At 48.9% G+C, this 16024-nt stretch overlaps 1 gene segment (V, D, J or C); it reads left to right on the top strand.

The window, feature by feature from the left end:
• The first annotated feature begins 488 nt into the window (after positions 1 to 488).
• Positions 489 to 1090, top strand: LOC116270761. The segment is given in 2 exon segments: positions 489 to 613; positions 735 to 1090. Coding segments are annotated over 2 exon segments (387 nt in total).
• The last annotated feature ends 14934 nt before the right edge of the window (positions 1091 to 16024 follow it).

Below are 16024 nucleotides of genomic sequence, written 5' to 3'. Positions count from 1 at the left end.
TGGACGATATGCTCTCTGCAGCTGATTGTTAGTGAGAAGGGCATTGCTTTGCCAGAAACCCCTTTTCTTTAGATTTCTCAGGGTCCCTGGGTCCCTCTCCAGCATCAAGAGCAGCTTCAGAAGAGGATCAGGATGGCCAGTGACTCTCTGGCTACCACGGCCCAGGTGTGTCAGAGAGGTAAGAAGGGTCTGGGATCTTGGACAGACTGGGACAGTGGGAGAAATTCCTGAGATGGCTCCACCCAGCTTGGAAACCACTCAAGGCCTGCAGGGAAGTTTAGCCATCAGGGTGCTCATGAGACGTGGTTTGGGCTGCAACTCGGACCTGCTGGGACCCAGGGGTCACCATGAGCCAGGCCACCTCCACCTCTGGGTCAGCTCATCTCCTGCCTCTCTCCTTCAGATCTGTAAGTAACCAGGGCGTGGAGGCCCAGGAAATGTCAGACAGCAAGATCTTATTTAAATGCTGTGACTCCACCCCCATGAAGGCTTTAGGAGCTATAAAGAGACTTAGGGGAGCTCAGTCTCCAAAGCAGAGCTTCGGCAAGCACAGTGGGAATCCGCACCATGCCCTGGGCTCTGCTCCTCCTGACCCTCCTCACTCACTCTGCAGGTGAGAGTGGACCTTACCCAGGGACACGGGGGATCCACACCCACCTCTGTTCCAGCTCCTCCGCTCCCTGGCTCAGTGGACTCTGATCCCGCTCTCACATTCCTTTCTGTCCCCCTTACAGTGCCAGTGGTCCAGGCAGGGCTGACTCAGCCACCCTCAGTGTCCAAGGGCTTGAGACAGACGGCCACGCTCACCTGCACTGGGAACAGCAACAATGTTGGCAACGAGGGAGCAGCTTGGCTGCAGCAGCACCAGGGCCACCCTCCCAAACTGCTGTCCTACAGAAATAACAACCGGCCCTCGGGGATCTCAGAGAGATTCTCTGCATCCAGGTCAGGAAACACAGCCTCCCTGACTATCACCGGACTCCAACCTGAGGATGAGGCTGACTATTACTGCTCAGCATGGGACAGCAGCCTCGGTGCTTACACAGTGCCTCAGGCCAGTGGGGAAGTGAGATAAAAACTCAGGAGTTCCCTTGGGCTCACTGAACACGTGGGGACCTCACAGAGCACTGTTTAAACTGGACCCCCCCTAAAAGACAAGGGATGCATTCACAATAGTGTACACTATTTAGGACTGTTAAAAATAGGAGCACGAAGTGAAATTAGCAAGCCTGCCTTATTAACAAATGTGTGTAGGGAGCATCATTGTTTATATATTAGTAGTTACATGTATATAAAACTAGTGCATGAACATACACATGCACTAGCAGTTAGTAAAAAAGAAACACTAGGTTTAACTAAGGAAATATTTCTTATTCCAGAGTTTTCTTATCCATTCCATTTGAAGATACTGGGATCAATGCCCTGAGGGTGCAGCTCTCTGGCCTTAAGAGTCCATTCAGCCGGGCCACCAGCAGCCCCTCCCTTCTGTGGCCTGCTCATGCCATCTTCTCATTAGAATCCCCTTCCCCTCTGTCACAGGGCTCCCGAGACTCCTCCTCCAGATCCAAACGTGTCCACCACGTTTGAGTGAGGCCTCCTGAGCCCCACATTACTGTGCACCTCAACACCCGCACACTGAAAACAGTGTTCCCAGGCGTGCTCTTCTTTTGCCTCATCGCCGTCCTCTAACAGCCATGGGCAGTGTGTGGAGAGAGCGGGTGAAGTTGGAGCTCTGGGCTACAGTTGACAGAGATGTTGACAGTTTGAGGAAAAGAAAAAAGCTATGTAGCTGTTTTCAGGATAATTTTCCATCAAGATAAAAGTCCATGCATGAGAGCATCGCTCTTCCAGTCATGGGTGCGTGAGGATCCTTCTCACTCTGTTGTTGGGTAGTGACACCTGGAAAACTTCCTGCTTTATCTGCTATGCAGACAGCTGGTAAAGCACTTGGCTGACTCTAGGGAAGTTGACCAAACAGTGTCCTCACTGATGTGTGACTTTTCTCCACCTGTAAGGCCCCACTGCCCTGTCACCTCCTGAGTCTGCCTTTCCCATTGCGTTGCTTTAGATTTGAGGCATCTCCCCCTTATCTCTTTAAAGTCTTTGCCCAAGTCTGGTTCAGGAAGTGCTGATACGCGGTGAGAACCCAGGGCGTATATGGATGGAGTGATTCTGCTCCTAGGAGAGCCTGGCCAGGGGATATCACGCAGCTTGTGGGCATCCTCCCCACAGTGGAGCTTCTGGAGACAGAGCTCTGAGGCGTCCCCACCACACCCTGGGGCCTTTCTCCCCCAGTTCTTTATAAACGGGCATTTGTCAGGGCTTTAGAGGAAGAGGCCGCTGAGGTCACACAAGACCTGCCTTCTTACTCTGGCTCACAAGGCACAAGTGAGCTGTGACCCCAGACTCTGTGTCAGTGCTGTGGTCACTTGGTCAGAGCTCACTGTCTTGTCTAAGGGAAGCTCGAGAAATGTGGGTAGCTTTGACGCAGTCTGGCACCAGCAGCTCCCATCCGGAAGCACTGGGAAGGTGCTGATGGCTGTTTACTCTGCTGTACCCTGGGCAGGAGGCTGATCATCATCGCAGACCTAGGATAACAGGCTCAGAGCTGAAATATTCCTCCTGGCCCTGAGAAAAGTGGGCTAAGGTTCTCCCTTCTGCTTGTGTTACCCAGTGGTTTCCTTCCCTTTCATCTCCTTTGACAAACCATGTGTTCATTGGGGATACTTATACTGTCATTTCCGGCACAAGAACCCAAAGATCTAAGACCATAAAATGCATTTGGTCTTTCACGCTGTCTATTCCCATCAGGGCAGACATCTCTCCATTAATACATTTTATTTAATTTTCTTGTCTAATATTTTGTGAGCAGTGATGAGTAATGAGTGAGGTAAGGGGAACCTTTGCATTTTTTTGATCTCAGGGAAAATGTTGTCCATGCAGTAAGTCGCTGACTCTGGACCAAGATATGTGTGTCTGTGTTTGTGTGTGTGTGCACACATGCATACGTGCACACACATGTGTGTTGCCATATCATAAGCGGATTTATCTATTTCTGTATTCTTAACTGATTTTTATTATGGATAGATGTTAAAATTTGCCAAACACATTAAAAATCTATTAATACAATATGATCTTTGGTTGTGATGTAATACTATGGTATTATACCAAACTTATATTAATGTTGAAGCCAACAATTAAGTATAAATCCCACTTCACAATGGTGTAGAAATGTGTAAATCTGCTGTTGAAATCAGTCAGTTCCTCAAATTTCCTGGCTCAAGTGAACCTCCCACCTCAGCTCCTTGAGTAGTTGGGATTACTAGTGGGTGCCACCATGCCTGGCTAATTAAAAATAAATTTTATTTGTCTCAACATATTGCCCAGTCTGGTCTTGAACTCCTTGGCACAAGCGATCCTCCTGCCTCAGCCTCTCAAATGAGTTAGCTAACATTTTATTTTAAATGTTTGCATTAATATGTTTATTTTATTTTTACAATTTTAACTTTTATTTTAAATTCAGGTGGTACATGTGCAAGTTTGTTCCAAGGCTATATTGTGTGACGTTGAGGTATATACTTTTATCTTTTTAAATTGTTCTTAATACATAGTTTTAATTTAAATTTCAACTTTTATTTTAGGTATAGCAGGTACATGTGCGGGTGTGTTACATGGGTGTATTGCACCCGGGTAGTGAGCATTGTACCCAACAGGTAGATTTTTACACCATTCCCTCCTCTCCCTCCCCATTTTAGTAGTGCCCAGTGTCTATTGTTTTCATGTTTATGTCCATGCGTGCTCCATGTTTATCTCCCACTTAAGAATGAGAACATGTGGTATTTGACTTTCTGTCCCTATGTTAGTTTGCCTAGGATTATGTCCCCCTGCTCCATCCATGTTGCTTCAAAGGATATTATTTTACTCCTTTTTATGGCTGCATAGTATTCCATGGGGGATATAAACTATATTTTCTTTATCCAATCCACCATTGATGGGCACCTAGGTGGATCCCGCGTCTTTGGCATTGTGAGTAGTGTGGTGGTGAATTTACAAGTGCATCTGGCCTTTGGGTATAATGATCTATTTGTCTTTGGATAGATACCCTGTAGTGGGATTGCTGGGTCAAATTGTAGCTCTGTTTTAAGTTCTTTGAGAAGTCTCCAAACTGCTTTCCACAATGGCTGAAATAATTTCCATCCCACCAATGGTGTGTACATGTTTTCTTTACTGTACAACCTTGTCATCGGCTGTTGTTTTTTTTTACTCTAATTATAGCCATCCTGACTGGTGTGGCAGGATGGCATCTCATCGTGGCTTTGATTTGCATATCTTGATGATTAGTGATGATGAGCATTTCTCCACAGTTTTGTTGGCCACTAATTTAGTGCAGTTTTAAGTTCATAGTAAAATAGAGAGGAAGGTAGAAAGATATCCCGTATCCTTCCTGACTCCACACACGTCCACCCTACCCCTTATCAATGTGTCTCACCAAAAATGTACACGTTCTGTAATTGATGAACCACATTGACAGGTCATCATCACCACAAGTCAGTAGCTTCCTTAAGGAATTTATCTCGTTGATGCACATTCTATGGCTATGGGTTTGGGCAAATATATAATGACATGTATCCACCATTACAGTATCATGCAGTGTATTTTCACCTCTCTAAACATCTTCTGGCTCTACTGATTCATCTGTCTCCCCCCTAACCCTTGGAAGTCGATGACCTTTCTACTTTTTTCCTTTGTTTGACCGTAATATACTTGGAATGATTTCCTCCCTTTTTGGACTGTAATATACTTGGAATCATGTATCATGTCACTTTGCAGGTCAGCTTCTTTTACTTGTTAATAAGCATTTAAGTTTCTTCTATGTCTTTTCATGCTCTGATAGTGTGTTGTCCATAAACCTGTGGAATATATTAATATAAAGTACTTTGGAGCTGATCAGAGCACTGGTCATTCAGGTTTTTCAATTACTGTTTGTTAAATGACAGTGACCAGTCATATGACAGGAAGTCTTAGACCCCCCAAGAACACAGAAGATGGACTGAGGATGGGAGGGTCACCGAGGTCTGCACTGGGTGCTCTCATGGAGGGCTCAGTAGGGGCATCCTCTAGTTCCAGTGAGCCTGGGCTGTGATGGGCACTCAGAGAAGGGTCCTCTGTAGCCTAGCAGAGCCCCTGCTCACAGTCCTACCAGCTGTCCCGGCAGCTTTCCCTCGCAGGACCTTCTGTGGGGCAGACAGAGTCTCGCTGCCTGTTAGCCCTTCCTACCCACAAGACCCTCAGCAAACCATCCTTATTCAGTGCTCAGGGAGAGGTGGGGCAGACAGCAGCTGGGGCCACATGTGCATGATCAGCTCCTCCTGGCTGAGGCCCCCAGCAGGGAATAAGCTCAATCCATCCCACTGGACCACAGGGGACTGTCCCCACCATGGCCTGGATCGCTCTCATGCTTGTCCTCCTCACTCTCTGCACATGTAGGGCCAAGGCCTAGAGTCCTGGGGCGGTCCCAGCTTGTATCAGCCCCTCTGGCTCAGACCCGCCAACAGCTTAACCCTGACACCTGCTCCCACAATGCAAATGTTTGCATTTCCAGGTTCCCTCTCCGAGGCTGGGCTGACCCAGGTGTCCTCACTCCCAGCATCTTCATGCAGCTCAGACACACTCACCTGCACTCAGAGCATCAGCTTTCATATCGGTGGCAAAAAATCTGGTCCCCACAGAATCCAGGGAGCCCTCCACCTATGTTCTGAGATTCTGCTTAGACTAAAATGAGTACCAGGCCTCTGGGGACCCCAGACAATTCTCTGGGTTGAGAGGCTCAAGTTCTTTGGTCCTCTCTGGTCTTCACCTTGAGGATGGGGCTGATCACCTTTCTCAGATGGGCTGACAGGGCATGGCTTACACTGTGCTCTAGGCCAATGGGAAAATCCCCTCTGCTTGTGCTGCCTGGGCTCCCACTAGGCCCCTGCTGTTTTTGACAACAGCCAGCACTGGTGGTGACAGCTTCAGCCACGTATGCCCCACGGTGAGAGTCTGCAGCCCTTCCACACAACTGTCACTTGCAGAATGTCTGCATCATTGCTAATAGCACATTCTGAGCCTCCTCACGTTTATGTGGGCAACAATTTCATTTCCAAGACGTGCACATGATACAGGAGATTTATTTACCAAATAAATTTGTTAGGAATCCAATTATAATTAGAAGATATTCATCAGTGATCGGGGGAAATATCTGGTATAATTAAAATAGAATTTGATGAAAATATAAAGAAGTAAATAATGAAGATGTGGGCAGAGAGTCTGGAAACCCCAAAGGAGATGGAAAACCATGACCAGCAACAGTGGGGTTGGTGATGTCCCTGCAGGGTGGCAGGCATAGAGTAGGGGAGGCAGAAGCCAGCTGTGGATTCTTCCAGGCTGTGACGACTCCACGTGAGGGCAGCTGGGGAGTAAGCAGTCCAACCACACCTGCCTCCCTTCCTCAGGGTGGGAAAAGGCATCAGAAGAAGCCTGACCTTCCTGGTGTGCTCAGCTGTGTCAGTCAATAAAGTAGAGGGTTGTGATTCTATGGCCATTAGGGGCCTCGGTGGGTCTGACAAGAGAGAAGTTTCCCAGGAGGCAGCTGGCTGAGCCTGCTGTCTTGGGACTGGCTGCAATTACTCCATGAGTGTGTGACTGTCCTGTAGCTGGAACTGCTCTAGTCCTATAGGAATGATAAAAGTTATTTCTTCCTTTTCCACCCCAAATGGAAGTCCTCTCCAAAGAAGAGTCCAACCCTCAATCACAGCACAGGTCAGAACTGGAAAAAGAGCATGGCAGCAACACATTTGCAGGAGGGGATTCAACTGCACAAAGATGAAGAGAAAGGGTAGAAAAGACCCAGGCATCCCCAGGCCACACTGTGGACCCCAGGAAGCTGTGCTGGGCATCCTGGCATGGATCCGTGGGTATTCACTGGTAATATACAATCCACATGAGAATGCTGTCTGCTAGGTTCTGGCCCTCACATGCAATGAGATTGTTGATGCCTCCTCACCCCATGGAGAACTCCTGACCTGCCACCTGCTTCCATTCTGAACTGACAAGCAGCAGCAACAGCAGCAACAAAGTCAGCACAGTTTAGGTCTCTGCCAGTAGCGACCACAACATTAGGAAGGGAAAGTGGGGATAGAGATCTGTGACTAAGAGGGGTGCTGTGAAGTGTGCTGTGAAGATGAGGGGCGTTGGACGGTTTCACATTGGAAGTCACATGAGGATGACAGATGGCAGGTGTGTGAGCGCAGAGGTTTCACAGAACTGGGACTGGACTGTGCTGTGACCAGGTCATTCTCCCCATGGGTTCTCTGTGCCCATCCAGTGCCTCACAGTCTCAGGCATTCACTCCACCCGCTTCTGCAGGTGCCTGGAGCCTCCCCTGGAGGGCAGGTCTTTCTATGCAGATCCCAGTTGAACCAGACCAAGGTGTCCTTCCTTCTGCCACGGATGCTCCTCCTTCCCCTGCTCCTCCTCATGTTACCTTTTCAGCCTCTCCAGGGGACCCCAAACCTCAGAGCTCCTGACCCTCAGGGCATTTACCAGCTCCCCCCAGCCCTAATACCCTGTCATTTTCAGGCACATGAAGAGCATCCAGACATCACCAACCCCACTGTTGCTGGTCATGGTTTTCCATCTCCCCTAGGGTTTCCAGACTCTGCCCACATCTTCGTAATTTAGTTCTTATATTTTCATCAAATTCTATTTTAATTATACCAGATATTTCCATACCCTGATCACTGATGAATATCTTCTAATTATAATTGGGTTCCTAACAAACTTATTTGGTAAATAAATCTCCTGTATCATGTGCACATCTTGGGAAGGAAAGTGAGGAGGCTCAGAATGTGCTATTATCAATGATGCAGACATTCTGCAAGTGATAGTGATAGTTGCATGGAAGCGCTGCAGATTCTCCCAGTAGGGCATTCGTGACTGAAGCTGTCACCACCTAAGAGCCCACTCTCCTTTGGTCAGTTTCCCAGTCACAGCCCTGCCCTGAACCACACTCCTTCATGCCCCTCTGAATGCATTTTTTTTTTCTTTTTTGTCTTTGCTTCTCCTCTCACCCCTACCTAAGTGTCACACTGTCTTTGTCCAGAACCAGGATGCAGAGCCTTGGCTCACTTCTGTGCAATGAACACAGGGAATGGATAACAGTCACCTACGGAGAAGGGGCCCCTTCCAAGGTAATCAGTGTGTGGCATTTCATGTTCCTCCTCCCAAATGTCCTCATTCCATTCCTCACTTATGTTTTAATTTAAATTAATTTGGCACTAACTGTTTTGATTTAATTTAATGTAACTTAATTTGGGAGAGCTTGGCACTAAACATGAGGCCAAAGTACATAAGAAAGTGGCAGTCTTTATTGCAATATGCATACACTCGACGAGGTCTCCTCTTGGTCCTCAGGTGGGGCTGTGGAAGCTCGGGCCGGCGCCTCGGGTGATGTTCTCCGGTCCACAAATGCGGGGTCAAGAATACGCTTGGCTCTCTGCCAGTGGCAGACTTTTATGCATTGAGTACTGGAAGGCTGGGAGGGGCAGTGGGCAGGATAAGGGCGTGATAGGGGCGCCTCCATAGGGCGTGGGCCGGTAAGTTTTGATCTCTTCGATTGACATCACCTGGAGTGCGTCGGGTTGATTGCATCTTCCGCATGCTGGAAAGTTGGTAGGAAGAACCCGGAAGCAACAGGGACTGCTCCATCTTGTTCACCTTCCTCCATCTTGTCTCTTTTCCTTCACCTAAAACAGTCCAACCTCTTATTGATTATAAGAATTTAGGGCGCTGCGGTCTGCCCCATGGTTTCCTGCTGTTAAGGGGCGAAGTTAGGTCTGAGGTTGGCAGTTATGCAGGGATGCAGGAGCACGGTTGAAGGTGACTCCAGGATCTCTTGACCTTGGCTCAGAGAAATTTTATTGTGAATGGGAGCAAGACATAACATAAGGCAGAGGATTGCATGGGAATTAGGAATGGAAGTATCTGCTGTACTACAGGCGTAGCCATACCGTGGTCCAGGGGTTATGGGGCTTAAATTGTTGAAGCTAGGGAAAACCCCATAATTAAGGGAAGAAAACAGCCCGCTTTGGATGTTATTGCTGGATGAGCTGGGAAGTTAGTTCAGACAATTCTCCTTTGGCATAGGGTTGCTTAGGCACTAAATATACCGAACGAAAGGGACTGGGTGATGGAGGTATGGTTGGAGAGAGTTTTAGATAGAGTTTGGTTACACTAAAAGTAGCCTCCAACAGGGCCGCCTGGTCCTGCTGGGGAGCTTATGTGCAATTACACATGAAGAGTTTCATGAGTAGCAAAAGGAATCTCTCTGTCTCACTCTGTCTCTCTTCATCTCTGTCTCTCCTGGATCTCTGTCATCTGTCTCTCCCCACCTCTGTCTCTCTCTCTGTCTCTCCACCTCTGCTCACCAAGGCTGCTCCTCACCAACCCCTACCCTCCTGGCTTCTCCTCATCTCTGACTCAACAGGGGACTGAGTGCAGAGGCCCTTGGGGAGGTCTGGGCTTTCACTGCCTTCTGCTACAGCCTCCTTCCCTGGGGACATCTGTCCTTCATCCTGCCTAATGAGTCCACATTTTATTTAGGGAGAGGGCAGAGTGACAACCCTCTGGACAATCTGCCATGCCCCTCTGCATGACTGAGTGTATCTGGTTGTCTGTAGACCAGGCTTAGAATCTCCATACAGTTAGGGATTAGTAGGAGCAACTAGGGGAATTCAGGAGTGAACCATAATAATGATGACAATAAAGGTGTGAGGGTAAGTTCAACATTGCCGAAATCACAAAGGGCACCCCTGCCAAGCCAGGTCTCTATGAGGAGTAAAAGTTGGGAACCTACTGGCTGGGAGAGATGGGTCGGGAAGGAGGGTATCTATGGGGTTTGCGAAGGAAAAGTCAGTTAAGCAGATGAAGAATGGTGAGGCTTAGAAAATTTGAGGGGAGGGTGCTGGATCCTGAGTAGAACCTGGCCACACCTGGGAGAAAGGGCGTAAACAGATGTTTTGAGTTAGGTTAAGATGTTTCATCCCAAGAGTGGGGGTGGACAAGAGGCATGATGAGGAAAGAGTGGGCAAAGTGCTGGGGGTTCAGGGCAGTAATTTAAATTGGGTTCATGGGGGTTGGGACGGCTTTACCATCTACCCCAACTACTGAGATAGTGGATGGCTGGCTAGACCTCCATAGGGTTGGCAAAACAGAATAGGTAGCCCGCATTGATGAGAAAAAGAAATTGGCTTACCCGGGCCATCTGTAGAGTTGTACCCTAGGCTCAGGGCGAGGGTGACCAGGGTCTCCGAGTGTGGGCACCGGGGTCAGCCGGGCCCAGGCAGTAGGAGCTGGAAGGAGCCTTCCCTGCCTTTGGAGGAGAGGCACCACGCTGAGGCGCACGCCCGCCCTGCTGGCTGGGCAACTGGTGATTCCCAGTGTCCTTCCTGCCGGGCGGCTGGGTAATGGTGGTGGCAGGCGAGGATTTGGACACCTTTTTCCCAATGCCCGTGCCAGGCCACAATTTAAAGCATGGATCTAGACAGAGTGGGTCAAGCTTGGTCTGGGGACACTGGCGTTTGCTCAGGCGTCCTGGGTCTCCTCGTGATTTATAGCAGGAGCCCCTGGGAGACTTGCCTGTGTCTTCCCCTGCCGCAGAGGGCAACGCTTTGGCTGGAGCCACTGAGCTTGCCGAAGCACAGCCTCCTTTCTTTTTCCTTGTCTAGCTCTCTGGGCGGCCTCAGCTGCTGCTTGGAGTTAAAACTTTAAAGGCCAATTTTATTAAGTCCTGTATGGGGTTTGAGGCTCCATCTTCAACCTTTTTAGCTTTTTTCGAATATCTCTCCTGAGTTTGACTGGGAGATAAATAGGAGGCTAGGACAGCTGTCTGGCTGGGAGGTGGGGTCTAGCTGAGTAAATTGGGCTAGTGCCCTGTAAGGCGATTTTAGGGGAAGGAAGGCCTCATCTGGGTGCTGGATGATTTCCTTTAGTTTTATCGTGCTGACCAATTTTGTTAGAGGTCGCCTGCATACCGCCAAGCAGACATTGAACCATAATGTCCTTCCCACGGCGGCCAGGCTGCTGTGGTTGGTAATCTCAATCTGGTTCTATGGACGGACAGCCATCTCTCCTAACAGGACGGGTGGCGCCGATTAAATGCCATTGATTTGCATGTTGCCTGGTGGTTGCGAATGCACTCTTTCCTCTGCTAAGAGGGAAGTAAGAATGACATGTGGGTCATGCCAGGTAAGGCTATATGTTCTGGCCTAGGTATCAAACTTTGGAATATTATTAGGTGGGTTGGCTGAGAAGTCGCGCAAGTCGCTTCGTTTTGGAAGCGTCAGCCAAGGAAAAGTGGGACGGATTCTAACCACGCCTTTGGCTCCAGCAGCAACTTCTGGGGTGGGGAGGGGGCAACAAACTAGCAGGGAGTGTTGAACAGACTGACCAGTAGGGTAGTTAAGACAGGCTGACTGGTAGAGGGGAAGAGGCAGGCTGACTGATAGAGGGCTGGATTCATGGGGTCAGCCAACAAGGTCTCTGGGGTTTTAGTGTGGATGGAAATGGGTAGCAAGAGGAGTGGAATGAGGAGGAGGTCGTATGTGGGCAGTTGGAGCCCATAGGGGAGGGGGAGGAGGAAGGAAGGAGGAGCCGGGAGGGGTGGTAGGGGGGGTTGGAAATGGAGGGGAGGTCGCCGTCAGGCCCCATCTGGAAATGGCAGGAAAGTCCCTGAAGGAAAGGTGGGAAGGAAAATGGATGAAGCAACAAGACCTGGGGCTACCGGAGACAGGTTTGGCGAAACGGAAATGGATATAGATAACTGACCACTTTCTCCTCGAGCTCCTGGCAGAAAATTAGAGCCGCATCTAATTAAAATGTTGCGGGTTCAAAGTGCCTTCAGGCGGCCGTTGAGACTGGTTGCTCAGTCCTTCACTGACTGGCCACCACAGTGGAGAGAGTAAAATCTTCATTTAAGATCTTGCTGTACTGTAAAGTTTTGAGATTAGTTAGACACCCTAAAGGGGTGTCTCTAGGTATTTTGGATTGGGATTTCCCATTGGCTCTCTTCCTCACCTATAGGGCGGAAACCTAACTCTACCTGGCTACAAAGCCGCCCCTGAGCCACTAGGACCGAGGCTCCTGGAGCCGGAATGGGAGATTACCTCCAGGCGGACGCCTCCGCCCCTGGACGGGGTCTCACACATGGACTGAATGGAGTCTCGGGGTGCCCCACCTTTGGGAACTTCCTCCTGTGGGTCACCTGGTGACTAAAACCCTTGGGCCCGCGCAGGACTTCTGGCCAAGGAGTGAGAGAGGGAGGCAAGAGATACTCACACCCCTAGAGACTTGGAGGTGTGGGAAAGCGATGTCTAGGTCCCGTCTGTCCATGCGGAAGGAGTGAGAGGCTCCCTGACCTTAGGGGCCCTGAGGGAGTGGCCCTCCCGGCTTTAGCATGCCACAGTGGAGAGGAAAATTAAATGCCGCTTTTAAATCTTGAGCTAGATGTAAGGCTTCCAAGTTTGGAGGAGACAATCTAAAGGGTACTGTAGGGATTTTCACTGTGAGGTTCCCATTGTTTAACCACCAGAAATGGAAACTCACTCCTCATGCAGTGGCAAAGCCGCCCTTGCCGCTAAGCTAGGGGACCGGGGCTCCTGGAGCCACTAACGGAGAATTGAGGAACTTCAAGACGGACGCCCCGGCTGAAGCTGGGCTCACTGCTTCATTAGGAGTGGCTACGCCCTTACGCATTGCACGACTCTAGGCCAAGGACACGGAAACGGACGGAGATGGTTAACAAAGGGGAATAATTTCACCAAGAAGAAATTCTCAGAGCGCACCAGTGGGAAAGCCGGGAACACTTGTTTGCGTTCGTATTGCCGGGTTGGTTTGCCCGCTGTGGGAGGAGGTTCAAGTAGACCCTTAGGGGATGTTGAGGGAAGGGTCTCCTCCTGGGTCAGGTTTCTGCACCAACTGTTTTAATTTAAATTAATTTGCACTAACTGTTTTGATTTAATTTAATGTAACTTAATTTGGGAGAGCCAAGTAATTAAACATGAGGCCAAAGTACATAAGAAAGTGGCAGTCTTTATTGCAATATGCATACACTCTCGACGCAGGTTCTCCCTGGTCCTCAGGTGTAGGGGGTTGCAGTCAGCTACCGGGCGCCTGGTGATGTTCTCCTCGGCCCACAAATGCAAATAAGAAGTCACGCTGGTTTCAAGCAGTGGCAGACTTTTATGCATTGTACTGGAAGGGGGGGAGGGCAGTGGGCAGGATAAGGGCGCAGATAGGGCTGCCTTCCATAGGCGTGGCCGGGTAAGCGATCTCTTCGGATTGACATCACCTGGAGCATGCTCGGTTGATCTGCATCTTCCCGCAGGCGCTGGAAAGCAGGAGGAAGAACCCGAAGCAACAGGGACTGTCTAATCTTGTTCACCTTCCATCTTGTCCCTTTTCCTTCACCCAAACAACTTATACAAAGAGGTCAGATTTGAGGTAGACACAAACGAGGAGGGACTCATTGTCTGATTTATGGCCTTCAAGACATCTGAGAAGCCTCCTTGGCAGTGCTTGTTTCTTCACAGCATAAACCATACTCTGATGAATGAACATAGACTTTTCTCCTAAAATATGTCTTCATTTCTTTTGTCATGTGCCATTTTAGGCATTAATCACCTTTAAGGCAAATTCTCCTATATCTGAAAAAGCGCACACTTTATGAATCTCTGAGTCGGGCAGACGCCTGGCGTCTGATATTTTCCTCGGGAACATGTAAATATGTCAATGAAAATTTCATGGGAGGCCGAAAGGGTTGGATCACAAGGTCAGGAGATCGGTACTCACAGTGAAACCTCGCCTCTACTAAAACGCACCAGCCGGGCTGTGTGCCGTAGTCCCAGCTACCAGAGGCTGAGGCAGGAGAATGGCGTGAACCCGGGAGGCGGAGCTTGCAGGAGTCGAGATCTACCACTGCACTCCAGCCTGGCGACAGACCGCCTCAAAAAAAAAAAAAGAAAATATTTCAGTAAAGGAGCAGATAATCCCATAAAATAGAATTAAAAATACATGGGATAATATGAGAACACAATTGCAGATGTCAGGGTGTAATAAAAGAAAACTTGAAAAAAATAAAGTTGGTAATTCACCTCCTCCACAAATTCAAACGCATAAGTTTGGGGGAAATGCTTGAAAGTTCCCTTTGATGTCCTTTGATCATGGACATCATGTCGTGGCCAAGGAAAGGGGAATAAAAGTCAATTGGAGGGAGAAATTGAGGACAGAAGTGTCGTAGGTTAGAGGAGAAAGTGTAGTTGTTAATAATCAAAGCTGCCCTTGAGTGTGGAGGACATAATGCCCACACCCAGGTGACATCACTCATGATTACACAGCACCATCCTCATTAATGTAATGCATCCATGGTGTGACTACACTACAATGGTCTGATACGGAGTCCCCCTAGTGATCTTCATATGACTTTTGTCACCTGCCATCAAGCAGAGGTAGTGCTTTAAAATATAATTTCACCAATACTTGCATTATGTGTTGTTACAAATTAGTTTCAAATGTAAAATGAGTTAGTGCCTTTTTATTCCCTTAAAGTCGCAGCCGCTCTTATAGCTCCATGTTAATTATTTAATGCATAATTCCCACACAGTTCCCCATGATGGCACAGCCTGCTGCTCAAGCATTGCAGTTTCCTTGCATGTTGACATCTGCATCACTACCTGGCATCTGGCTTTCCAAAGCAGAGAAACCAACGCTTATCACAGGATCCTAAGCTGGTCCTAGAAAATACCTCCTATGAGAGCAGTATAACATCCAACCGCTCCACAAATAAGAACTTCAAAGTTATATTCTTTCTTTTTCTTTCTTTTTTTTTCTTTTTTTTGAGAGGGAGTCTCGCTCTGTCGCCCAGGCTGGAGTGCAATGGCACGATCTCTGCTCACTGCAAACTCTGCCTCCTGGGTTCACACCATTCTCCTCCCTCAGCCTCCCTAGTAGCTGGGACTACAGGCGCCCACCAATACTCCCGGCTAATTTTTGTATTTTTAGTAGAGACGAGGTTTCACCGTATTAGCTATGATGGTCTCGATCTCCTGACCTCGTGATCCGCCTGCCTCAGCCTCCCAAAGTGCTGGGATTACAGGCGTGAGCCACCGCACCTGGCCTATATTCACTTTTTTAAACCTTATCCAGAAAGCCAATCCATCACCAGCTGTAGAGATTCTCTCCAAGCCTCCTTCAAAACTACCTGGTCTATTGACTTTCTATTCTACCTTCCTGAAACTTACTGATTAAGGGCTCTAATGAAATTTTCCCCTGACTGACACCTGGGCCCACCCCTCTCTGTGTCCTCAGAGTCTTTCTGCTCCCCTGGTGTCTCTGATGGTGAAATCTGACCCCTGGTCCCAGGGTTCCTCCCTCTTCCTGCCTGAAGGGCTGGGTCTCCTCTCAGTGAAGGGCCCATGACCTCACCCTATGTGGTCCTTCCTGGGAAAGGCAGAGACCTTGCCTCTGTTTCCTTCAAACAGAGCCCGTTTTCCCTGATACTCATCACCTCCAACAACACAAAGTGAATCTCAATGTCTTAAGCAGAGTGCTGGCTCTATTGGGTTTTTGCTCATCTGAACAAGTTTGAAAGTTTAAAAGTACAGTCTGCACTGGATGCTGAGCAGAGACCCCCTGGACAGCGGCTAGAATTGTGAGGCTTTCAGGACAGAAGAACAGGGAGCCTGGGCACCAGCACCTGCTCAGGGTCAACGTGACTTACGCATCCATCAGAGGGCGCTGTGGTTCAAGCCCTGCTCAAGCTCCCCAGCTCCTCAGCTGTTTTCCCCGGACCTGCAGGTGTTCTGTGCCCTCCACGGGGTGTAGCCCCTTCTCCTTGAATAGCCTCTTCATTTCTCAGCCAGAGCCAGTCTGAAGTCAAAGGAGGGGCTTGTGCAGGTTCCAGAAAAGGAGACATTTGCATGGAGACCTC

This window comes from Papio anubis, chromosome 16 (genome assembly GCF_008728515.1).
Source record: "Papio anubis isolate 15944 chromosome 16, Panubis1.0, whole genome shotgun sequence".
Lineage (NCBI taxonomy): Eukaryota > Metazoa > Chordata > Mammalia > Primates > Cercopithecidae > Papio > Papio anubis.
This window is presented reverse-complemented; position numbering and strand designations above follow the sequence as displayed.